This window comes from Poecilia reticulata, linkage group LG1 (assembly GCF_000633615.1).
Source record: "Poecilia reticulata strain Guanapo linkage group LG1, Guppy_female_1.0+MT, whole genome shotgun sequence".
NCBI classification, from domain to species: Eukaryota; Metazoa; Chordata; class Actinopteri; order Cyprinodontiformes; family Poeciliidae; genus Poecilia; species Poecilia reticulata.
Window position 1 is genome coordinate 12,664,400 of NC_024331.1, and position 18,705 is coordinate 12,683,104.

The 18,705-nt window shown below is 41.5% G+C and overlaps 1 protein-coding gene across 3 annotated transcripts; it reads left to right on the top strand.

The window, feature by feature from the left end:
* Positions 1 to 51: 51 nt before the first annotated feature.
* On the top strand, positions 52 to 16,325 carry slc2a15b (solute carrier family 2 member 15b). 3 transcript variants are annotated; one of them, XM_008409737.2, is made up of 13 exons: positions 52 to 249; positions 5,006 to 5,331; positions 6,056 to 6,154; positions 7,682 to 7,842; positions 7,973 to 8,097; positions 8,241 to 8,386; positions 9,123 to 9,255; positions 9,333 to 9,520; positions 11,703 to 11,813; positions 13,075 to 13,176; positions 13,462 to 13,537; positions 14,614 to 14,741; positions 15,951 to 16,325. In XM_008409737.2, exons 2-13 carry the CDS (start codon positions 5,287 to 5,289, stop codon positions 16,176 to 16,178), a joined length of 1,542 nt encoding a protein of 513 aa, XP_008407959.1. In that variant the 5' UTR covers positions 52 to 249; positions 5,006 to 5,286; the 3' UTR covers positions 16,179 to 16,325. The 3 variants fall into 3 exon arrangements, with proteins under 3 accessions (XP_008407959.1, XP_008407968.1, XP_008407976.1); XM_008409746.2 differs by having other exon boundaries at positions 5,023 to 5,331; XM_008409754.2 differs by lacking the exons at positions 5,006 to 5,331; positions 6,056 to 6,154.
* The last annotated feature ends 2,380 nt before the right edge of the window (positions 16,326 to 18,705 follow it).

Consider the following 18,705-nt stretch of genomic DNA (forward strand, 5'->3'; position numbering starts at 1 on the left):
TTCGACAAACAGCGTTGTAATGGCAATGGTAGGGAAACTCAATACATTACCCAAATACTAAGGCAAAGACGGCAGGTGAGAAAATTCTCCAATGAGTCCTACATCAGGTCTGAAAGGTTATTTGAGGGACACAAAAGAGAAATCAACATTAGCGCCCAAGTCAGTAGCCAGAAGAAAATGAGGGGCACAGAGTCTCATTGGATGCGAGTGTGAACGCTGTATTGGACGCATTTTGCACATACAAAACGGGTGAGTAATGACTTAAATAAAACCGGCTTGTAAAAAAATTGCGTTCAAGAAAATGCTTAAAAATAAACATTAGTATAAAAAAGGTGCTTAAATGTAAATATCACAGTTACAGCAGCAGAGAGCTAGCATTGGAATTTACACACATAAAATCAAGCATAACTACCTTCACTTAATAACCTTTGATTTGACTATCAATAAGTGTGATGACAAAAAAATGGATGTTTTACCACCAGCTACCTTTACACAGACGAACATGTGGTCGTCTATGGCAGGTTCATTGTGGACATGAGTTCGGCTGCAGGCCTTGATCCATTTCCAGCATCATTCCAGACTCCGTTCGGGTTTTGGAAATTAAATAAATCGTATTCCGCTCGCTGGGTATCGGCTGTCAGGATTGTATTTTCACAACTGACAACATTGGACCATAATTCTTCTACAATTTTCCTCAATATCTCTACGACGACGGACCCCGGAAATGTTGACGGTGCTTGTAGTAAGGGACAAACTGCGAACGGTGATTGGTCAGTTGCTGACAAACCCGCAAGAATGATTGGCAGGTGGAGTCATGTCAATTTGGTCTCTAATTTAAAAACAGAGTAGCATGTTTGAGTTCTGTAGGTACATTGTAGATGAAGATGCAACCGGTCTATTGCTAACATTTTTAGAGGCTATGATTTTTGTGATGATCTTCTAATTATCTCTCTATTTCACCGTATATTTAGAGAGCAATATCAGGCCTTCTATTGTCTTTATTCAACATGGTTTATAAGTACAGATGAGTTATTGTTACTGAAAAATCTCTGAGCAGCTCCTCTGCCTGACAGTTTGAGAAGTTACTTTGAGGAAATGTGCAAGAAATGCAAACGTCCTGGTCCTTTACAACATGCAGAACTTCTTAATGCAGGACCCTTTGCATAATGCCAAGGAAATGCCTAATTAGACTTGACGATCTGATGTCACGTAAAAACCGTGAATCCAGAACAATACGTCCATTTCTTAGTGAAGAGGAGAGACTGCTCACAGACAAAGACCAGTTGGCATAATAATTATTACATACCAAGAAGGTGAAGTGTAATCAATTAGAATATTGAAAAAGTACACTGATATTCATAACTTATGATGTACACACTTTACATTACAGCAGCTGTTGCAGGAGGCAAAAAATAAATAAAAATGATGAAGGGCTGTGCTCTGCTCCTTTTTACACTTTGGGATTAATATACCATGGAGTGGTGAACTGTGTGTACTTTAGGTCTTTTTTATAGACCTGACAAGATGACCACAAGCCCATCATGACTGCTCAAAGGTTAAATGGGTCTTGTTGATGGATGAAAATATCAGTTTGATCCTCCTTCATTAAAAAGTAATCAAAGCGTTCCCCTAAATTCCACGTTCTGGTATTTTTCTTTTTAGGAATTTTATCAGACGACAGCAGCAGGTGTTGACAACAATCACTGTAAGCAAAGTCGATAATTCACAGCACAATTGATGTTTTACACTTAACCAGCGTGAGCTTTAACACCTTAAAGAAAAGTCATGTGAATCCAACATTTTTGAATCTCGCAGTTCAGACCTGGGTTTATCTGAGCGTATACTTTACAGACAGTAAAATATACGCTCCTCTGGGAGGGAGGGCCACCGCTGCTGGTACGTTGTATAAAACTTCTCAGCAACAAAAGCTGTGGAAAACCTGAACAGTTCACACGTTTTTGGGAAAAACCTTTCACCGGGAACATTATTGCAAAGTCGCTCCATTAATCCTAAAGTTAAAACCAAAACGACGCCCCAGATTTCCGTAGCGGCTGAAGTTTTCACACGGTCTGATGAGTTAAACAACTCTGTCAAATGACAGCACCTGTTGCAAGAAGCTACTTGCAAATGCAAAAGTCAGAAAGAAAGAACCTGAATTCTGACAAGCAGATCGATTAGAGCCAAGCAAATGTTTATTGAGCAATACAAAAAAATGTGCCTTTTTGCAACCAGGGGGAGTAATTACCTAAATGAGCAACAGGTGTGGCAATAAACAATGAGGACCAGGTGTGAGAGGAGAGCAGGAAGCAAGAAAAACTAAAGAACAACCAGAGAAAAGTTGGAAAAGACTGAAGGGATTGATCAGGATAAAACCACGAGAACCAAAATGATTGCAACAAACGTAAAACTCACGGCTGTAAATTCAAATAAATGTGAAGAAAACCCAAAGACCATGTTGAATGCAGTTTCATGTGTGCACCACACTGTATTTGATTTGAAGTCACATATTTGAATCAGAAGGATAAACTTCAGTGCAGTGCAAGAATCATGTAGGAGGCAGTAGAGACTATTGCCAAAGTCTCCTCAGAGTCAAGAGCGACAAATGAACACAGAGCTCGTCAGGTTGGTGATGTGCTGACGCTTCATTTACAGTAGCGGTTCTCAACGTGGGCGGTACCTCCCCCCAGGGGGCGTTCAGAGGACGGCAGGGGGCGCTGGCGGACATTTTTACAAAAGGGGGGCGCTGGGATGCCTTTGGGGGGCGTTTGGTCGAAGGTAAACTTTACACCTTAAATGCATAACAATGCCAGTTTAGACTTTGAGCAACTTGGTAAAACTGTATTGTGTAACATTAAATCAGTTTTGGCTGCAACTGTATCGATGGCAGTTCATCTCCTATTCAGTGTTTGTTAGCTTCTGTTGGCTTCTTGGCGCAGCTCCGTTCTCCTGCTGTAGCTAAAATCACGATACTCTCACTGTGTATCCCTCTGAAAAATGAACCTATTTAAATAAAGAAATAAAGAAATCCCTCCATGGGTGATACCACGGTAGAGAGCGTTTTTATAGCGTTAACACCTGTGCTGTAAGTGGTCCGGTATGAAACGGTGGTGATAGAACAACGGTACCACAGCACTTTAAAATTTCAATAATCAGAATGCAGAAATTGTTTCCGTTGTTTTAAAAGGTTTATGTCAGTCTGCCTTTTCCCCATCGATACGCTTCCCGACCGCCCTGCACCTTAGGGGCTTAAAAAAAAGAGACGAGCACATTGAGCAAAACTCTGAAACAGGAGAAACTGGACATTAAACGGAGCGACGAACTAGATGTGAAAAACAGAGAATCCGACGCTGAACAGTGAAAAATTAACACATGATGTGAAACACATGAGGATTAGGCGGCGCAGCAGGTGATGAGTGAAAATTAATGGTGGTCAATAAACGATAAAATAAATCTAGCAACAGGAAAGAAACTAAAGTGGACATAGTAATAAACCAAGAGAGGATAATATTAATCAAAGGAAACTAAATGGAAATGAATGAAGAACAAAATGCAAGAATAAACTAAGAAACTAAAGTAAATACAGAGGAATAAACTGGTATGGCAAGATCTTTTGAGCAATAATTAATACAGAGGACTGTATGGCAAGAATAAACAGACACTATTTCCAGATAAAAGGTAWAATAWTGTTGARGTGCCATGGGTTTGTTGAGACCACATCTAGTACTGAGAATAAATATATCTTACAGACCATAACAGTAAATAACTGATCACTTATGTATGTTTTTAATTAGATTTGATATGTTTGTTTATTCAATATTATTTTTCATGTCAGTGTTATTGTCATGGTGGTGTTCAGTGACTCCATGACACTTTCAATTTGACTCATTAGGATTTGATTAAGAACCAGATTTGTTCTTTGTAATTTCTGTCCTGTAAAACTATTAATCTATAATCAATATACAGGTCTATATAAAGATATAATCCATGTTTCTGTCTCATATTTGTATGGCATTAAAAGGATCTGGAACTTTTGTTTTTCCACTGAAAGCTCTGGTTTTCACATTAAATGCCATGTGAGTGAAGTTTTATGGATGATACTCTGATGTCCCATTCTCCTGAAGGCAGCACAGAGCTGCACCACCAGAAACCCACAGAAACACTGAAGAGAAGAAGAGCTATGATTAATGCAGTTACAGTTCTATCCATGTTTTAATGTTGCAGAGCTCAGTTGTTTTGCAAATAGTTCAAAGTTTAAACTTGCATTGCTGTACATCTTTTATCTGCTCATTTTGTGCAAGATTTAACAACTAGAAAATGGCACAAAATAAGAATATTTTTTCCACTCTGATTGGCTGCTGTTAAGCCTACCAATTTTAACTTGAATGTTCATTTCATTTTTCGTAGGCGCCTGTATTATTTTTATATTATTATACGTATTATTTTTGATAATAAATACAGAAGCAAGCATAAAAATCAAAACATCTACAATAGTGATAGTTATATTAATGATAAAATAATGGTCAGTGCAAAGTAGCCTGCAAATTCTTTGGTGGGGGGCGGTGAGGGACCTGGATAAAGGCTAGGCCCTTTATCCAGGTTTATCCTTTATTTACCCTTTATCCAAACGCTGGCCCAAAAAAGGTTGAGAAACTCTGATTTACAGGTTTTAGTCTTGGGTGGAGGAAACCCAACATTTAGGTGAAATAAAGTATAATTTCAGAGAAAAATGTGCTTTTTCTAACAAAAAAACAAAATATCACAGTAGCACTTTAACATAACAGATTAATTCAGTAATACACATATGTTGTAATGAATAATAATGACACTTTATGTGGAATCGACTTATCTGGTAATTCACACAGCATCCCACTTTAATTTAATCTGACTCAGAGTTCATCGTTTGCTAACTTTTGACAGTTTCTTCGGCATCTTTTCTTGCTGATTCTCCTCCTTAAATGTTTATTAAAAACGCCAAGCCTTTCCATCATTGGCTGTTTGTTACCAGCTGGCGTTGCTCTTCAGGATGACCCACAGGGCTCATGTGATCTCTAATGGACCGGATCCGGTGGAACCAATTCACGGCTGGTTTGGGAATGGATCAGGAGTTTGATAATAAGTCGGCCGATTCCGCCCTTCGTCGGGAAGCGCCTCCTCTGCGCCACATGAGCGATGGGAGGAATCTACAAATGGGACACGGAGCGAGGAGTTTTCACGAGACCCTTTGATGAGCTGCTCCTCGTCTCCGTCGAGCTGATTATAGCGGAGGAGGAATTATTCATGACATAAATGGCAGAGGAGTTGTTAAAGGAAAATGCTGCAAAAATCAGTGGGGTGAGTTCACTCTTATTCGTCCCTCTAACCTCGTATTTTCTCAAAAAAAAAAAAGTAAGTCGTTTGTTGTGTGACAGAGGTTCTACCATCTTGTATGTAACACAACCAGAGAGGAAGGCTGGAGTCGTGAGGCGAGAGGTTGAATGTTAGATAAAGTAAAACCTACTTGGGTTGATGCTGACTGCTCAGCGTTGTCTCCTCTGAACTATTCGGAGCTCGAAACTTCCTCAATTTAGAGCCAAATTAGATTAATTTGAAGAACTGAGCAGCTTTTGTTCTCTCAGCCTACTTTTCCCTCATTCACACTCATACTAGTGTCATTCCGCAACATCTGAAGGAACGGACATGTGAAGTTGGAAAAAAGTTAGAATCTTGCAGATTTTGACCTATTTTTGTCTATTTTCAAAATCTAAAGAGAGCGTCACATGCGGCCTTTGCTTCTGTGAGGGCAAAAGTTTTAACTTCAGAAAAGATTTCATGTCATGTTTTTAGGCTGAGTGTGATTGAGACGTAAACAGAAACTTTTTAAGCTCACAAGTGTTTGTGTGATCTTGGAAATAACACAAAATTTTGTTGGTTCACAGTTTAATAATTGCAAAGGTCAGATGTTAGTTTGGCAGCCACATGATGCTGTAAAAGTTCTCTCCATGTTGGAAAATGTGCAGCACAGGTCACAGTGGGTCTGTTTTGTTCCTCATTTGCTTCTTTGCTCTCCTCTCCGCAGCATCTCACATGGTCACTGCTGGCGGTGGCTTTCCTGGCCTCGTTCGGCAGCTCCCTGCTCTACGGCTTCAATTTGGCCGTCGTCAACTCGCCTGCAGAGGTGGGCTTCTCCACCGTCTGCATCGTCCTCACAACACTCAAAACTTTCACTGGATCTTTGAGTCAGTGGATTTTAATTTAGTGGTTTATCAAGGCCCTGAAAAGTGCAGCCAATCAGGATGACTTTATGCTGCCCCTGACTGCAATTCAACAGTGTTACAGATTTGGACTGGCAGCAGAGGAAGATGTGGGGGACATCCAGTCATTAAACTGGCTAAATGCTGCATTTTTTTATTTTTTATTTTTTGCAGGGAACAGGATAAAATATTTTTTGAGGGCTACGAAAGAGAAAACGGTGACCTCAAATGTTATAATGCAAAAAATATTCTTTCAAGTGCAAATATCTTACTTAAAATAAGACAAATTACAAGTAACTTTTCAGCAAGGTATGAGTTTGTTTTTAATCAATAATTCCTTAACAATGACTTCATTTATACCATGCTTAAAAAGTGGCAGTGGAATTAGTGCTTTTTCAACAATACTAATGAATTATCAACTTAAAACAAGCTCTTATTTCTTGCTGAAAAGTTACTTGTAAGTTATTTTCGTCTTATTTCAAGTGTCTTATTTTGAACTAGAATCTAGACAAAAACGATTTGAGTTTCTGCAGTATAAAACTGTATGCCTTCCTTTTGGCAAGACGAACAATGGTGTACAGAGCCTTTTTGTAATTTTACACAAATCAGACTTTATTCTTCCTTTAATTTTTCTCTTTTTGTTTTCATTTTTTCAACCATACATAAACTTTTAAGATTTTGACCAAAGGTCTTGGCTTCACTATTACAACTCGTCCCTGTAATCAAATAAAAGTACAATGTTTTGATCATCTTCCGTAACGCGGATTGTAACGTGCTCCTCATGTGGCTGCGTCAGCGTGTCATTGATGCTCCTCAGCTCCTAATCCATCATTTGTTCTGTTCTGCTCCTTCTCCGTCCGATTTGCTGCATCTAAGCTGTGAACATTCCTGTTTGGACGCGGATGACCCCGTTCCGAAGCAGGACTAGTTTACAACGCCCTGCTAAACTTGGAGAATCATGATGTCGTCTTTTAATTTAAAATCCTGACTTTCTTTAAAAAGGAAAAAAAGCTGGTATTGATATCGATTAGAGGTCATTGTGCATCTTATGACACATTTCTTATTTTATGGACTGAACAGAAAACATGTTATGCTATATAACATATCCTCTATCTAATGATCTGCTGATTTGTCTTGTGTTCATATTGATGCCACATAAATGGTTTGAATCTCTGGAGTAAAACTAGACTGAGTTTCATTTCTCCTCAGTGCAGTTTCAGCTAAAACTGAATAAAATCTGAGGAATGCTGGAGGGCGACATAATAAATTTTAGACAAGAGTGAAAGATTTTGAACTTTATTTTTTTTTTACCCATCACATTATGCTCCACCCAAATTTGGCAGCTTTGTTTCAGAAATGAATTAGACTTGTGTTCGATTCTTTATTAAACCGTGTATTCTTTTGCTTCAGTGCTGTTTGGAGTGCTTTAAAAATGATTTCTCTTCCCCCAGTACATCAAAGCCTTCTACAACGAGACGCTAACCGAGCGACATCACTGGATCCCGGACGAGCATTTCTTGACAATCTTGTACTCCCTCACTGTGTCCATCTTTGCCATCGGCGGGATGACCGGTGCTCTGCTGGTGGGCAAACTTGTCACTAAATATGGAAGGTCAGAGTGGATGTGGATGGATTACTTGCCTGTTTTGCCTGTAAAAACGACTCTTTCTTTCGCTGACGGTCTTTGAAGACCTCTGAATAATTACGAGCGATGAGCTGTGACGGGTGATGTGTTTGAACAGAAAAGGGACTCTGGTGCGGTCCACCGTGCTGGTGTTCATCGGAGGGTCTCTGATGGGCTTCAGCAGATGGTTCAGGAATCCCTTCATGGTCATCGCAGGACGCTTCATCACAGGGGTCCATTCAGGTAGGCCTACCCCAATCAAAAACAGAAGATATTTACCGTATTTTTCGGACTACAAGCCACTACTTTTGAAATCCTGAGAAATCGCTCTCTTCATGAGCACATGGTGTGACGCATCGATCCGATGTTTTCTGTTTTTTCTTCAGGGATCTCTCTCAGCGTGGTGCCGATGTACCTCGGAGAGATCGCCCCCAAGAACCTACGCGGGTTTCTGGGCCTTGTTCCCAGCATCCACATCTGTCTGGGAGTCTTCAGTGCTCAGATTCTTGGGCTCTCTGAGCTGTTGGGAAAGGTACCAAATGTTGTGCACTGTGTCTGAGTCAGCCTGCCTTGTTATTCTTTTTCCTAATATTCTTATTCCTATCGGAACGTTTTAAAAACTGGGATTAAAAACAATCAAACCCGGTGTTCCGTAGCTTCTACATGTCCAACACACCTGAATCACCTCCTCTGTTGGCAGTCAGGTTCTCCAGAGTCCTGCTAATAGCCCATTAATAGACTCTGGTGTGTTGAAGTAGAAACCTATCTAAAGGTCGCAGAACTCCGGCCCTCCAGATCCGGCAAATAAAAGAATAAATTTGTCGTTAGTTTTCTTGAAACTTACTTGAAGAAATTCCGAACTTTGCAAATGACAGGAAAAGCTAAACAAACCCATCCAGATAATGAATTCACACCACTGAAACAAACAAGTATGTGGGCTTGCGTGTTTACATATCACTTAAAAATGTGCTTAAGTTGCTTGGTGAAGCATGTAAACAAACGGATCTATAATTAGATAATGTTCAAGTTTGAGCTCGTCCCTGGGGAGTTTTACAACATGTGGCCAAGCAAAAATATTGGTTTATGCTTTCAGACCTTTCAATCTGAGCCCTAATGTGAGCAGTTATTGAGTAGCTGCATGGAAAAAAGTCTTTTTTTCATTTGTCAGTGTGTTTAATTTTTATGTATTTCTTACGGAAACAACAGTATAGTTAAAAAAACTTAGCAAAAAGTTTTTTGTTTTTGTTTTTTGGCGTTTCTTCACACAGGAAGAACATTGGCCGCTGCTCCTCTCCCTCGTATTGTTTCCTACTTTGGTCCAGCTGATGCTGTTGCCATGGTTTCCAGAGAGTCCACGGTACCTGCTGATCGAGAAAGGAAATGTCCACGCGACCGTTTCAGGTCAGAGACGGCACTTCTTTTCTCTGTCGTTTCAGTTTCGTGTGCTGTAAAACTCAGAAGCTGCGTCTGTTCTCCAGCCCTCAAGTGTTTCCGCAAAAAAGGAAACATCCAGGCCGAGGTGGAGGAGATGCAGGAGGAACAGCGGTCGCTCTCCTCCATCAAGACCCTCTCTGTCCGCCGTCTGCTCATGGACCGCTCCGTCCGCTGGCAGGTCCTCACCATCGTGGTGGTCAACATCGGGATGCAGCTGTCTGGGATCGATGCAGTGAGTGGGGAACAGAGCAGCGGCTCCGTTGTGTTTTTTGTTTTCATTTTGGATGAAGTGCAGCGCTCTGTGCGCTTCACGCAAAAAAACAAAAACAAAACGAGAACTCAATACTGCTGCGGATCCCAGCTGGGCTCCTTCCTTCTGTCCATACATCACAGAGTCGCACAGTACTACTACACCCGCCGAATAACTAAGCTGAGGGCGACACGATCACGCCTCATTATCTTTCTCACTGCAACCTCACCTAACAAGGTCCGCCCAAAGTGGAGCCCATCTTTGTGCTCATTGCTTCGTGTGGATGGGAGCTCCAGGCGTGCTGGCTCACGGTGGCATCGTTTCCCAGCAGGGCGGGGGCCTCCTGCTGGGCCGCTCGGTCCCAGCTGCTCCACGCAGGAACTCTGCAAGGCTTCACAAACGCAGATTAAAAACACCAGGCTAAAACTCTGAAAACATGTATTTCAGTTAATGATTTATTATCTGCTCTTATCTAAAGTTAGGACGGAAACTATCAGCCTATCTTACTCATTGCGTGGAACCGGACTGGGAATGAATGTAACTTTAAAATATTTGAAATGTTGAATTAGACCCATTGATCATTAAAATCAGCATCACTCAGAAAAATGTTAGCATTTTCTGGAGCATACAGGTTCATGCTAACACAATGCTGGGATGGAAATAGTGGGAGTTACTGCTGCTTATCAAGAGCTTCATTTCAGACTCTTCAGGCCTCAGTTAAAAATGCTAAATGAACAGAAAGCAAAAAGCAAACGGCAGAACATTTCTCAAAGTTAAATCCGAATGAACCCAACACTTCAGCCAACAGTTGCATAAATCTGGACGAGGTCCGCTGGGGTTTGTCTCTACCAGCTTTTCACATCTCAACACTGAAATAAGTCACATCAGTCAGCCAGGCTGGAGAGTTTTCAGGTATCACCACATATCCTCCATTAAGTTTTGGTCTTGATGCATAGATATACTGTGAACCACTAAGTTGTAGCTCTGGCTGGTTTGAGGCGTGGTTCCCCAGCTGCAAGTTGAACAGCTGCTCTTGTCTGAAGCAGATCTTCCTCTATGATTGCCCTGTAATGACCTCTGACCCCTAACACTGCCCCTGTTAAGCGTCATCACAGCATGATGCTGCCACCATGAGGTTTTAGGGTTGTGGGGATTTGCTAAGGCTGTTCATTTTCTGCCTAAAAATCATTTTTGCTACCTTCCTAAAATAATGGCCTGAGTCATTTTGTGCCAAATGTTTTTTTTATTATTATCTTAAAACATCTTTTGGCATAAAAGATGTGGCAATTGTATATTTTCTTTATGGTAACAAAGGCCATTATTGTAGGAAGTTGCAGAAAAGTTTGATTTTGACCTCAGACCAAAATTTTGATGGACAATTTGGCAGCTTTTCTGATGAATGATCTCTTTGCCCAGACGTGTGAATTTACCAGGAATTTCTCAACAACTTTATTTACTAAAGTTGTGGTCGTTTGTTGCACTGGATTATATTTGGATCATATTTGGAGATAAAACAGTAAAATAGATGCATGTCATACATTTTATGACATGCATTTGTCATAAAAATATGACATGCAACAACAAACACAGATTTGAACTTTTTCTGAACTTGACCCAAATCGGATCATCAACAGCAAAATGGTGCGGAACCCGTCAGGAATAAACATACAAAAGAATAGCTGGGGAAAAAAAAAAAAAAAGATTTTGCAAATGAACCACATGACGTTTTCTTTAAAAAGCACATGAGGAAATGTTATTTCACTGTAACCAGACACACGTGTCTGCATGTTTTCAAAGTTGTTATGTTGATGAAATGCGATGTGTTTGGTTACTAAATCAACGAGACAGGGGTTGAACTGCGCCGATCACATTTCTGTCCTCACCTCATCAATGATGGATGCCGCTCCGGTAAAATGTGATTGATGAGAACGCACAAATTAATTTCAAGGGGAGCACTTGTCAGCAATCCATGCTCATGAAACGCAGAACCTCAAACACATAAGTGATGGTGGGACTAATGAAAGCGATCGGCATAATGAATCAAGCGAAAGCGCAAAATAACAAGACGGGAGTTTTGGCTCCTTAGAAAACGAGATAATCTAATTCTGAGTTTCTAATCCGTCGGATTCATTCTGATAAACTTTTTTTTTTTTCTGAATTTCAGATCTGGTTCTACACAAATGAAATATTCAGGAATGCGGGAATCCCAGAACCTCACATTCAGTACACGACGGTGGGAACTGGAGCCATAGAGGTCCTCGCTGGGATGCTGGGGGTGAGCGGACGTTTTGATGCGGCGTTTATCGGTTTGTGATCGGCTTTATTGAACCGCAGATTATTTCAAATAATTCTTCATCAAGTGTACAGACATTAGCTTGATTTAAACTCCACTAGAAAATGCTTTAAAATTGTGTTTTTAATACCTTTCATTGTGTTTTTGTTAGTAATGTCTTCTTCATTGTTCTTTTGTTTTTTTTTTCTGTAGCAAAAAGTCTCAGTTTTATGATCTGATCTGATCTCAGTGTTGGATCCAGATCCAGATAAAGCAGGATGGAGTTACTGGTGCCAGTGTTTTCTAGTGCTTAAAAACTGCTAAAATCTTCAATTGTATCATTTCATTGTTTCAAAAACGTTTAACTAGATGCCATAAAAGGTGAAGGAGTGACAGAGTTTTTCTCCGGCCATTTGGAATGTAGAATAATGTGACGTTGTCCACGTGTTTCTGCACACTGCAAGTCAGCTGGCTGAAAGAAGGTTAATCCACTTTGTTCTGATTACACTAAAGACAAATGATGAATAAAAACCCAATGACAGTCGTGATGAGGAAACTAAAGAAGCACCACCCACCAATACTGCAAGATGAAAGAAAGCAATGAGCAGCGTCTCTTAGACTGTCAGCTGACATGAAACCCTGTTAATTAACTGCAGATTGATTTTAGTTTGTTATTATTGTACTATACAGGTTCAACAACAAGGTTTAAAAACTGTTACTCAACTGAGAGTCAACAGATATGGAGTGGGTCTGATTATCGTCTATTGATTTCATCTAATAGCTCTTTCAAATCCCGTTTTGTTGTTAAAATGTTATTTTTCAGACAATCAAACTTTGTTTTATTCTTTATTTAAAACGGATAAGGTGGAAGAAGTTGAGACAAACCGAGCTGTAATTGCTGGTAAAATGTCTAAACGTTTATTTTTGTGGCTGAATAAGTCTAGGTGAGCCACAGTTTAGAGAATAAATGACATTCTTCTGAAAATGGTCTGATGCTGTAGAAAATGAATGGAAAAGAGCAGCCAAAGTCCAAAGAAAAGGCTTTAAATGCCTTATTTTTCCAAAACGTTAAGAAAAGATCATCAGTGCCACCGTAAAAAAATTGACTTCTTAAAAGTAAACACAGAGAAATTCAAGAGTTAACTCAAGACTTTTGCACACTAATGCGGACATTAAAACACAGAAGATGAATGGTGGAAATGTTTCTGCACGTTGTATTTGTCTACAGTTGCAGCCACTCACCACYTCCTCTTACATTGTTTAGTGTTTCACCATCGAGCGTGTGGGCAGACGACCTCTGATTATCGGTGGGTTCCTCTTCATGGGTCTCTGCTGTGCGGGAATCACCGTGTCCGTCCTCCTCCAGGTACGTCTGCAGTGACTGCGTCTTAAAAAAACCTGTGTGCTCTTCACTAAACAGGAATATTGGARTCAGTAAGTTGAGATATCTATAATTTGCCTCTTCCCCTGTCTTGTTTGTGCCTGTAAACAATAACGATACAAGCAAGAAGGTAATTATGTGTCATATTAAGTAAATGTCAAGGAGCACCACATGGTACAAATTATGTTTCTGGTATCTTATAATCAAAATGATTGAGTGCAATTAAATGGATAGTCATTAGAAAGTGCGCAAATTTCCGTGGCTTTGCAGGCGCAGTTTCCCTTCATGAGCTACATCAGTGTGGGCTGCGTTGTGGGGATCATCGCTGGCTTCTGCATAGGCCCAGGTAATATCAAAACTCCATCATATCCTCCGATTTTTACTTCACAGGAGAAGGAGAAAACACTCCCAGACCTCAATCTGAACCCTCTCCGTCAGCAGAGGCAGCCCTTGAGTTTAAGGTGACACTGCTCCCTACTGGAAGCTYGAGGAACAGCAGGAGCTCAGCCTCCGCTCCCCGCCTCCTCCCTGCGAGAGCATGAAGAGATATTGTATTTCATTACTCTTGTAAATTAGGAAATCTGCGCTGCCACACTACATCCATTCCTGTAGCCATTTAGATGAGACGAGGGAAGAGAATTACGAGGCGTTAGTTTACCACCACATCAAGCGGACCCGTGAGGATGATGAATCGGGCCAAATCTGGTGTACGTAGCGTCATTCATCAACGCGGCAAAAATCTATACCCCAGAACAAGAAGGAGGATCTCTGTTCCTGCAATTAGACCTTTAATGGCTCATTGTTCACAAGCTTCCCTGTGATGAATACGGTTTCTTTCGGAGGAAACCTTGCTCTCACGTAGAGCATGTTGACAAATGATGGCCCATAGTTATTCATCTGACAGTACTAAACCTCTCTGTCTGCTGTTAGCAGCCACAGATAATGAGGACATCATTCTGGAAGATGATCATTAGAGCTTTGGCTAAGGCACAATCTAACAATGAGAAATGTTTAAAGCAGAGCCACCCTCTGATGTCACCCAGACACTTGTAGACGTCCCGGCTAACGCTGCCGTCTTTTCACACTTACTGCCCGCCTCTTCTAGACGATGTCGGCCATCTTCCTGCCTGCAATAGCAGACACTAAATGAAATACATGGGTGTAACTTAATAGCACTTTGGCTTTTGTTACCATTTATTAATTTTGAGCGAAGGCTAGTAGACAGGCCAGAGAGGGAATATCGATAAACTACTTGATGAATGAAGTTGCTGGTGTTAATTTCATAACAGCACCGGGTAATTAAACTGGATTTGTGCGATGACTGGATGCTCTGTCGGATCGAGCCTATAAATTTCACCAAAAAGACACAGCAGTTCTGGTTTTTACTTTAACACGGCCACTTTTTTCGTCTTGTCTTTCCAGCCGGCGTTCCATTCCTGATCACAGCCGAGCTCTTCAAGCAGTCGCACCGACCGTCCGCCTACACCGTGGCCGGCTGCCTCAACTGGCTGTCCAACTTCACCATCGGCTTCGTCTTTCCCTTCCTCGAGGTCAGAAACCGAGTCTGAACTTTAACAATGCAAAGGTCTTTCAGTTCTCCTCGGATCCAGTCATGGTTTGAAACTTCTCTATTCCGGAGGACAAGATTCAGATGACTTATTGTTAGCCAGAATGGTCTGTCGTGTTTTTTTTTTTATGTATGTATATACAGATCTTGTTATTGAAGAACCAGAAACTTCTGTGCATTGTACTGGGATTTTACGTGAAAGATGAACACAAATTAGCACTTTTAGTGAACTGGAAGGAGACAGATCTATGTAATTTTTTAGAAATATGTTCATATCTGAAACACGYGRYATCCGACTGTTTCCGTGAAAGCCTCAGAGGTTKGTTAGAGAACATCAGTGAACAAACAGCATCATGAAGACCGAGTAGGAGCARAGACAGGTTAGGGAGAAAGATGTGGAGAAATTTAAGGCAGAAATTTTCAAGTTTAAAACATGAAGCTTTTAACATCTCACTCGGCTCTGTTCATCAAAAAGTGGAGAAAGCACAGCTCATCTGCAAACGATGTCAGACCACCTAAACCGAGAATATCACAGTCCACTGGTGCTTATRTGTTTTTCTCAACCAGAAGAAGAGTTCAAGAGTCTCTGTGTCTTGGTAGGATGGAGTGAAAGGTGCAGATTAGGGCCTCATTTGTAGTAACGAAGGCCTTTGCCTTCACCGATCCGTCTCTGCTSCGACCATGACCTACAGCTGAGAGACATAAATACTTTCCTGACSAACACAAAGTTAATCAGTCACTTTAAAAGTGACAGAAATGAGGTTGTTCTGAAAGACAGCTTCGAGTAAGTGAGCTGCTCCCGTGCATCAAAAGGACTCGGCTGAAGTGGGGACCATAAATCTCCTCTGGCCAACGAACTCCTTCAGATCCAGAAGAATTGGGTGGGTGGATGGATAGACGGATTTGTTTTTGTGGGTCTCCAAAGAGCAGGTTTTTAACTTTCTGTTGATTCATAGATCCTAACCTTCCTGGTTGTACTTTTTGTTTGTTTGTTTTTACTGTAAACTTATAATTTCCAAATGTCATTTAGGTTGACAAAATTGATGCGATGTCATGCAACACAAACCTGGTTTGAACATCTAAAAATGACTATCAAACACATTTTTGAAAAATTAGCTAAGCAAAAATTGCTACATTATTTAAAGTCAGCTTCTGTACCCTTTTGGATTACTTTGCGTTGTCCCCTCGTTAGGACGCAACGGGCCCGTACTGCTACCTGATCTTCTGCACGATCTGCTGGGGCGTGGCTGCCTACACCATCTGGGTCATTCCTGAGACCAAGAACAAAACCTTCCTGGAGATCAGCCAGATGTTCGCAACCAAAAGCAGCGTCCAGAAGGAGGAGCCGACTCCAAACAGTCACCTGAAACTGGCGCTGATGAACGGCTACGGATCACTCGGGCTCCATGACGAAAAGTGAAAGAGGAAAATAACTTCCTGTAAAAAAACAACAAAAAAACAAAGAGTACGATGACAAACTGCGGCCGCGAGACTGACTGCTTTACTTGAACAAGTCTAATAGAAATAAATGTACACAAAGTATAATAAAATATTGGCTTCGTTGAGATGATTTTGTTTATTGTTTGTTGTTAAATGTTGGTGTCCATGACGWGGAGCAGAGGCCACACGGTCATGTGCCTCGGCTCAACTGTTCGTCACATTCGGATCGATTTCCSACGGTCGCTTGGCTCTTTTGTTGGAACTGTGGAGACTTCACAGTTTCCTCTCAGATGTTTTCAGCCATTTGATTCTTTCAACACCACATGATGGCTCTATTGTTGAGAGTTAGGCTCGTTTGACCTATTATTATTTAGCTACCTGTAAGCAGGACTTCATGTTAATATGCAGTGTTGATGATTGATAAATCACTGGAAACTAAAACCAGTGAGTCCTCAGATTTGTTTTGAACAATAAGTCAGTAAAACTAGAGTGTAAAACTGGGTTGGCCCTTGAACTTTGTCACATTTTATTGGATTTCAACTGGGATTTTCTGGTGTCGCTGAGCTTACAGTAGAGCCCCATTGTTAGTTTGAAGAAAGACAATGCATCATTCTTTAATTTTTGTACACATTAAAAAAAATAAAACAGAAAAGTCTTCTGTTTTTTTCAGCTTAGACTGGCTAGAGCACATTTTGAACTGTAATCTTTAAGTCTTGCCACACATTAAGTCAGTACTAAAACGTATTAATACGATTAGTAGCTCTAGTGGTGGTCAGTATTGTCCTGCTGGAAGTTAACAGGTTTTTCACCCATGTCACCACTGCATTTAGCTCCTCCTCATCGAATCTGACCAGCATTCCCACAGCATAATGTTGCCGCCGCCATGTTTCAAGGTAGTGGAGAAGATTGTGTGTTCACCTTTTTGAAAAGGTGTCAAAAAGCTCGGTTTTTGGTACAATTTCACCAGACACTTTTCTTCATGTGCGCTGTGTTCACTATTTGATTGATGAAACCACAAATGGGACTTCTCAAGGCTTTCCTTCAAAAATGGTGTTCTTGTTGCCACTCCTTCACTAAGGCAGCGTTTATAAAGTGCAGAATTAATACTCATCATGCCGACAGATTGCGCTGCCTGAAAAACAGAAAGTAAATTATTGTAATTCCACTTTCCTAAGGTTTCCTAAAGTTGGCAATTTGACAAGACTATTRCATAAAGATCCAATGAAATCTATAAAAATCTGTGGCTGTAACATGAGAAAACATGACAAAGCTTAAAAGTTATGACTATTTTCTCAATTATTGGACAGTTAAGGATAAGCCAGAACAGTTTATTAATTATTTGACCCCTTAAGCAGGTGTTTTATATGTGCTGTGTTTTCTTCCTCCTGCTTGCTGTGTCCTACATGGCTTGCATAACTTACTACGGCCTTCTTTCTTGCAACTCTTCCATAAAGGCCAATTTTGTGGACCCATCACCATGACAACAGATTCCCACCTGAGCTGAGGAACTATGCATCTCCTGTAGAGTTACCACGGGCCTCTTGGTTTCTCCTCCAGCCGATGCCCCTCTTACCCGCCTGTCTATCTTCTGTGATTTCTGCGCCATACCAAGGAGTCTTCTCGATCCCCTCCGATCTGGTCTGAACTGCTTGCGTGTGCGATCGAGAGTGCGGAGCGAGTTTCAGTTACGGTTGTCACCGCCGTCCTCACGGCTCTGGTGCTGTGTGAAGGTTGAGGGCCCCGCCACCACATGCGACACACGGCACAGCAATTCACGACTCACACTGCATGAGCGATGCGGAAGGCCTCTCCGCTCCCTTCTCATCTCTTCCCTCTGCCTCTAGGCTGGCTGATCCATCTGTCAGCGCCTGCAGAAGGGCCCCGCAACCCCCAGCTGGGGCAGAATGGATAAATGCTGTCACATCTCTCGGCGTCCTCATAAAAACAAAAAGAGTTGAACTTCGGCGTGTGCGGGTTTGCAGCGAGGGTTTTACATGCTGCAGTGGTCTCGACACTTCAGACACGACCGCCTGTCTTATAAAGAGGCGAGGCGGGCYCGTGATGGAGGGTCAACCTTTGGAGCTGCTGCTGAAARACAAATGGACGGCCGAGTCCCCGGTCCCAGCAGAGGACCAACAGCMAGGGCTGAGTGGCCTGTTCATATGTAACATCACTCTCAAACAAAGGTCTCCTTGTCACAGAGACTACAGTATATTTCTGCGGATAATGCCACAGCATACACATACACACACGCATACACACACACACAGTCAGGCTGTGCCTCAGGCTGGCAGAAGCTATAAATCAAACAAATAGCATCACACCCTGACGAAGGAAGCATTCCAACAGATAAAATGCTCTCCCACACAACAAAGCCACACTCACTGCGTAATTAATTGCAACAAATTACCTCTTCCTCTCCCTGTCGGCCCCCACCTCGCCTCTCTTACCACACTGACAGGAGCACCACGCGCTCCTGAAACGCCAGAGTGCGGATGCGCACCGAG

Bases quoted from the DNA above. Each gene is read 5' to 3' on its own strand.
- slc2a15b (XM_008409737.2), top strand. From the start codon at position 5,287: ATGGCAGAGGAGTTGTTAAAGGAAAATGCTGCAAAAATCAGTGGG. The intron at 5,332-6,055 runs GTGAGTTCACTC...TCCTCTCCGCAG, and splicing joins ATGCTGCAAAAATCAGTGGG to CATCTCACATGGTCACTGCT. The intron at 6,155-7,681 runs GTGGGCTTCTCC...CTCTTCCCCCAG, and splicing joins TCGTCAACTCGCCTGCAGAG to TACATCAAAGCCTTCTACAA.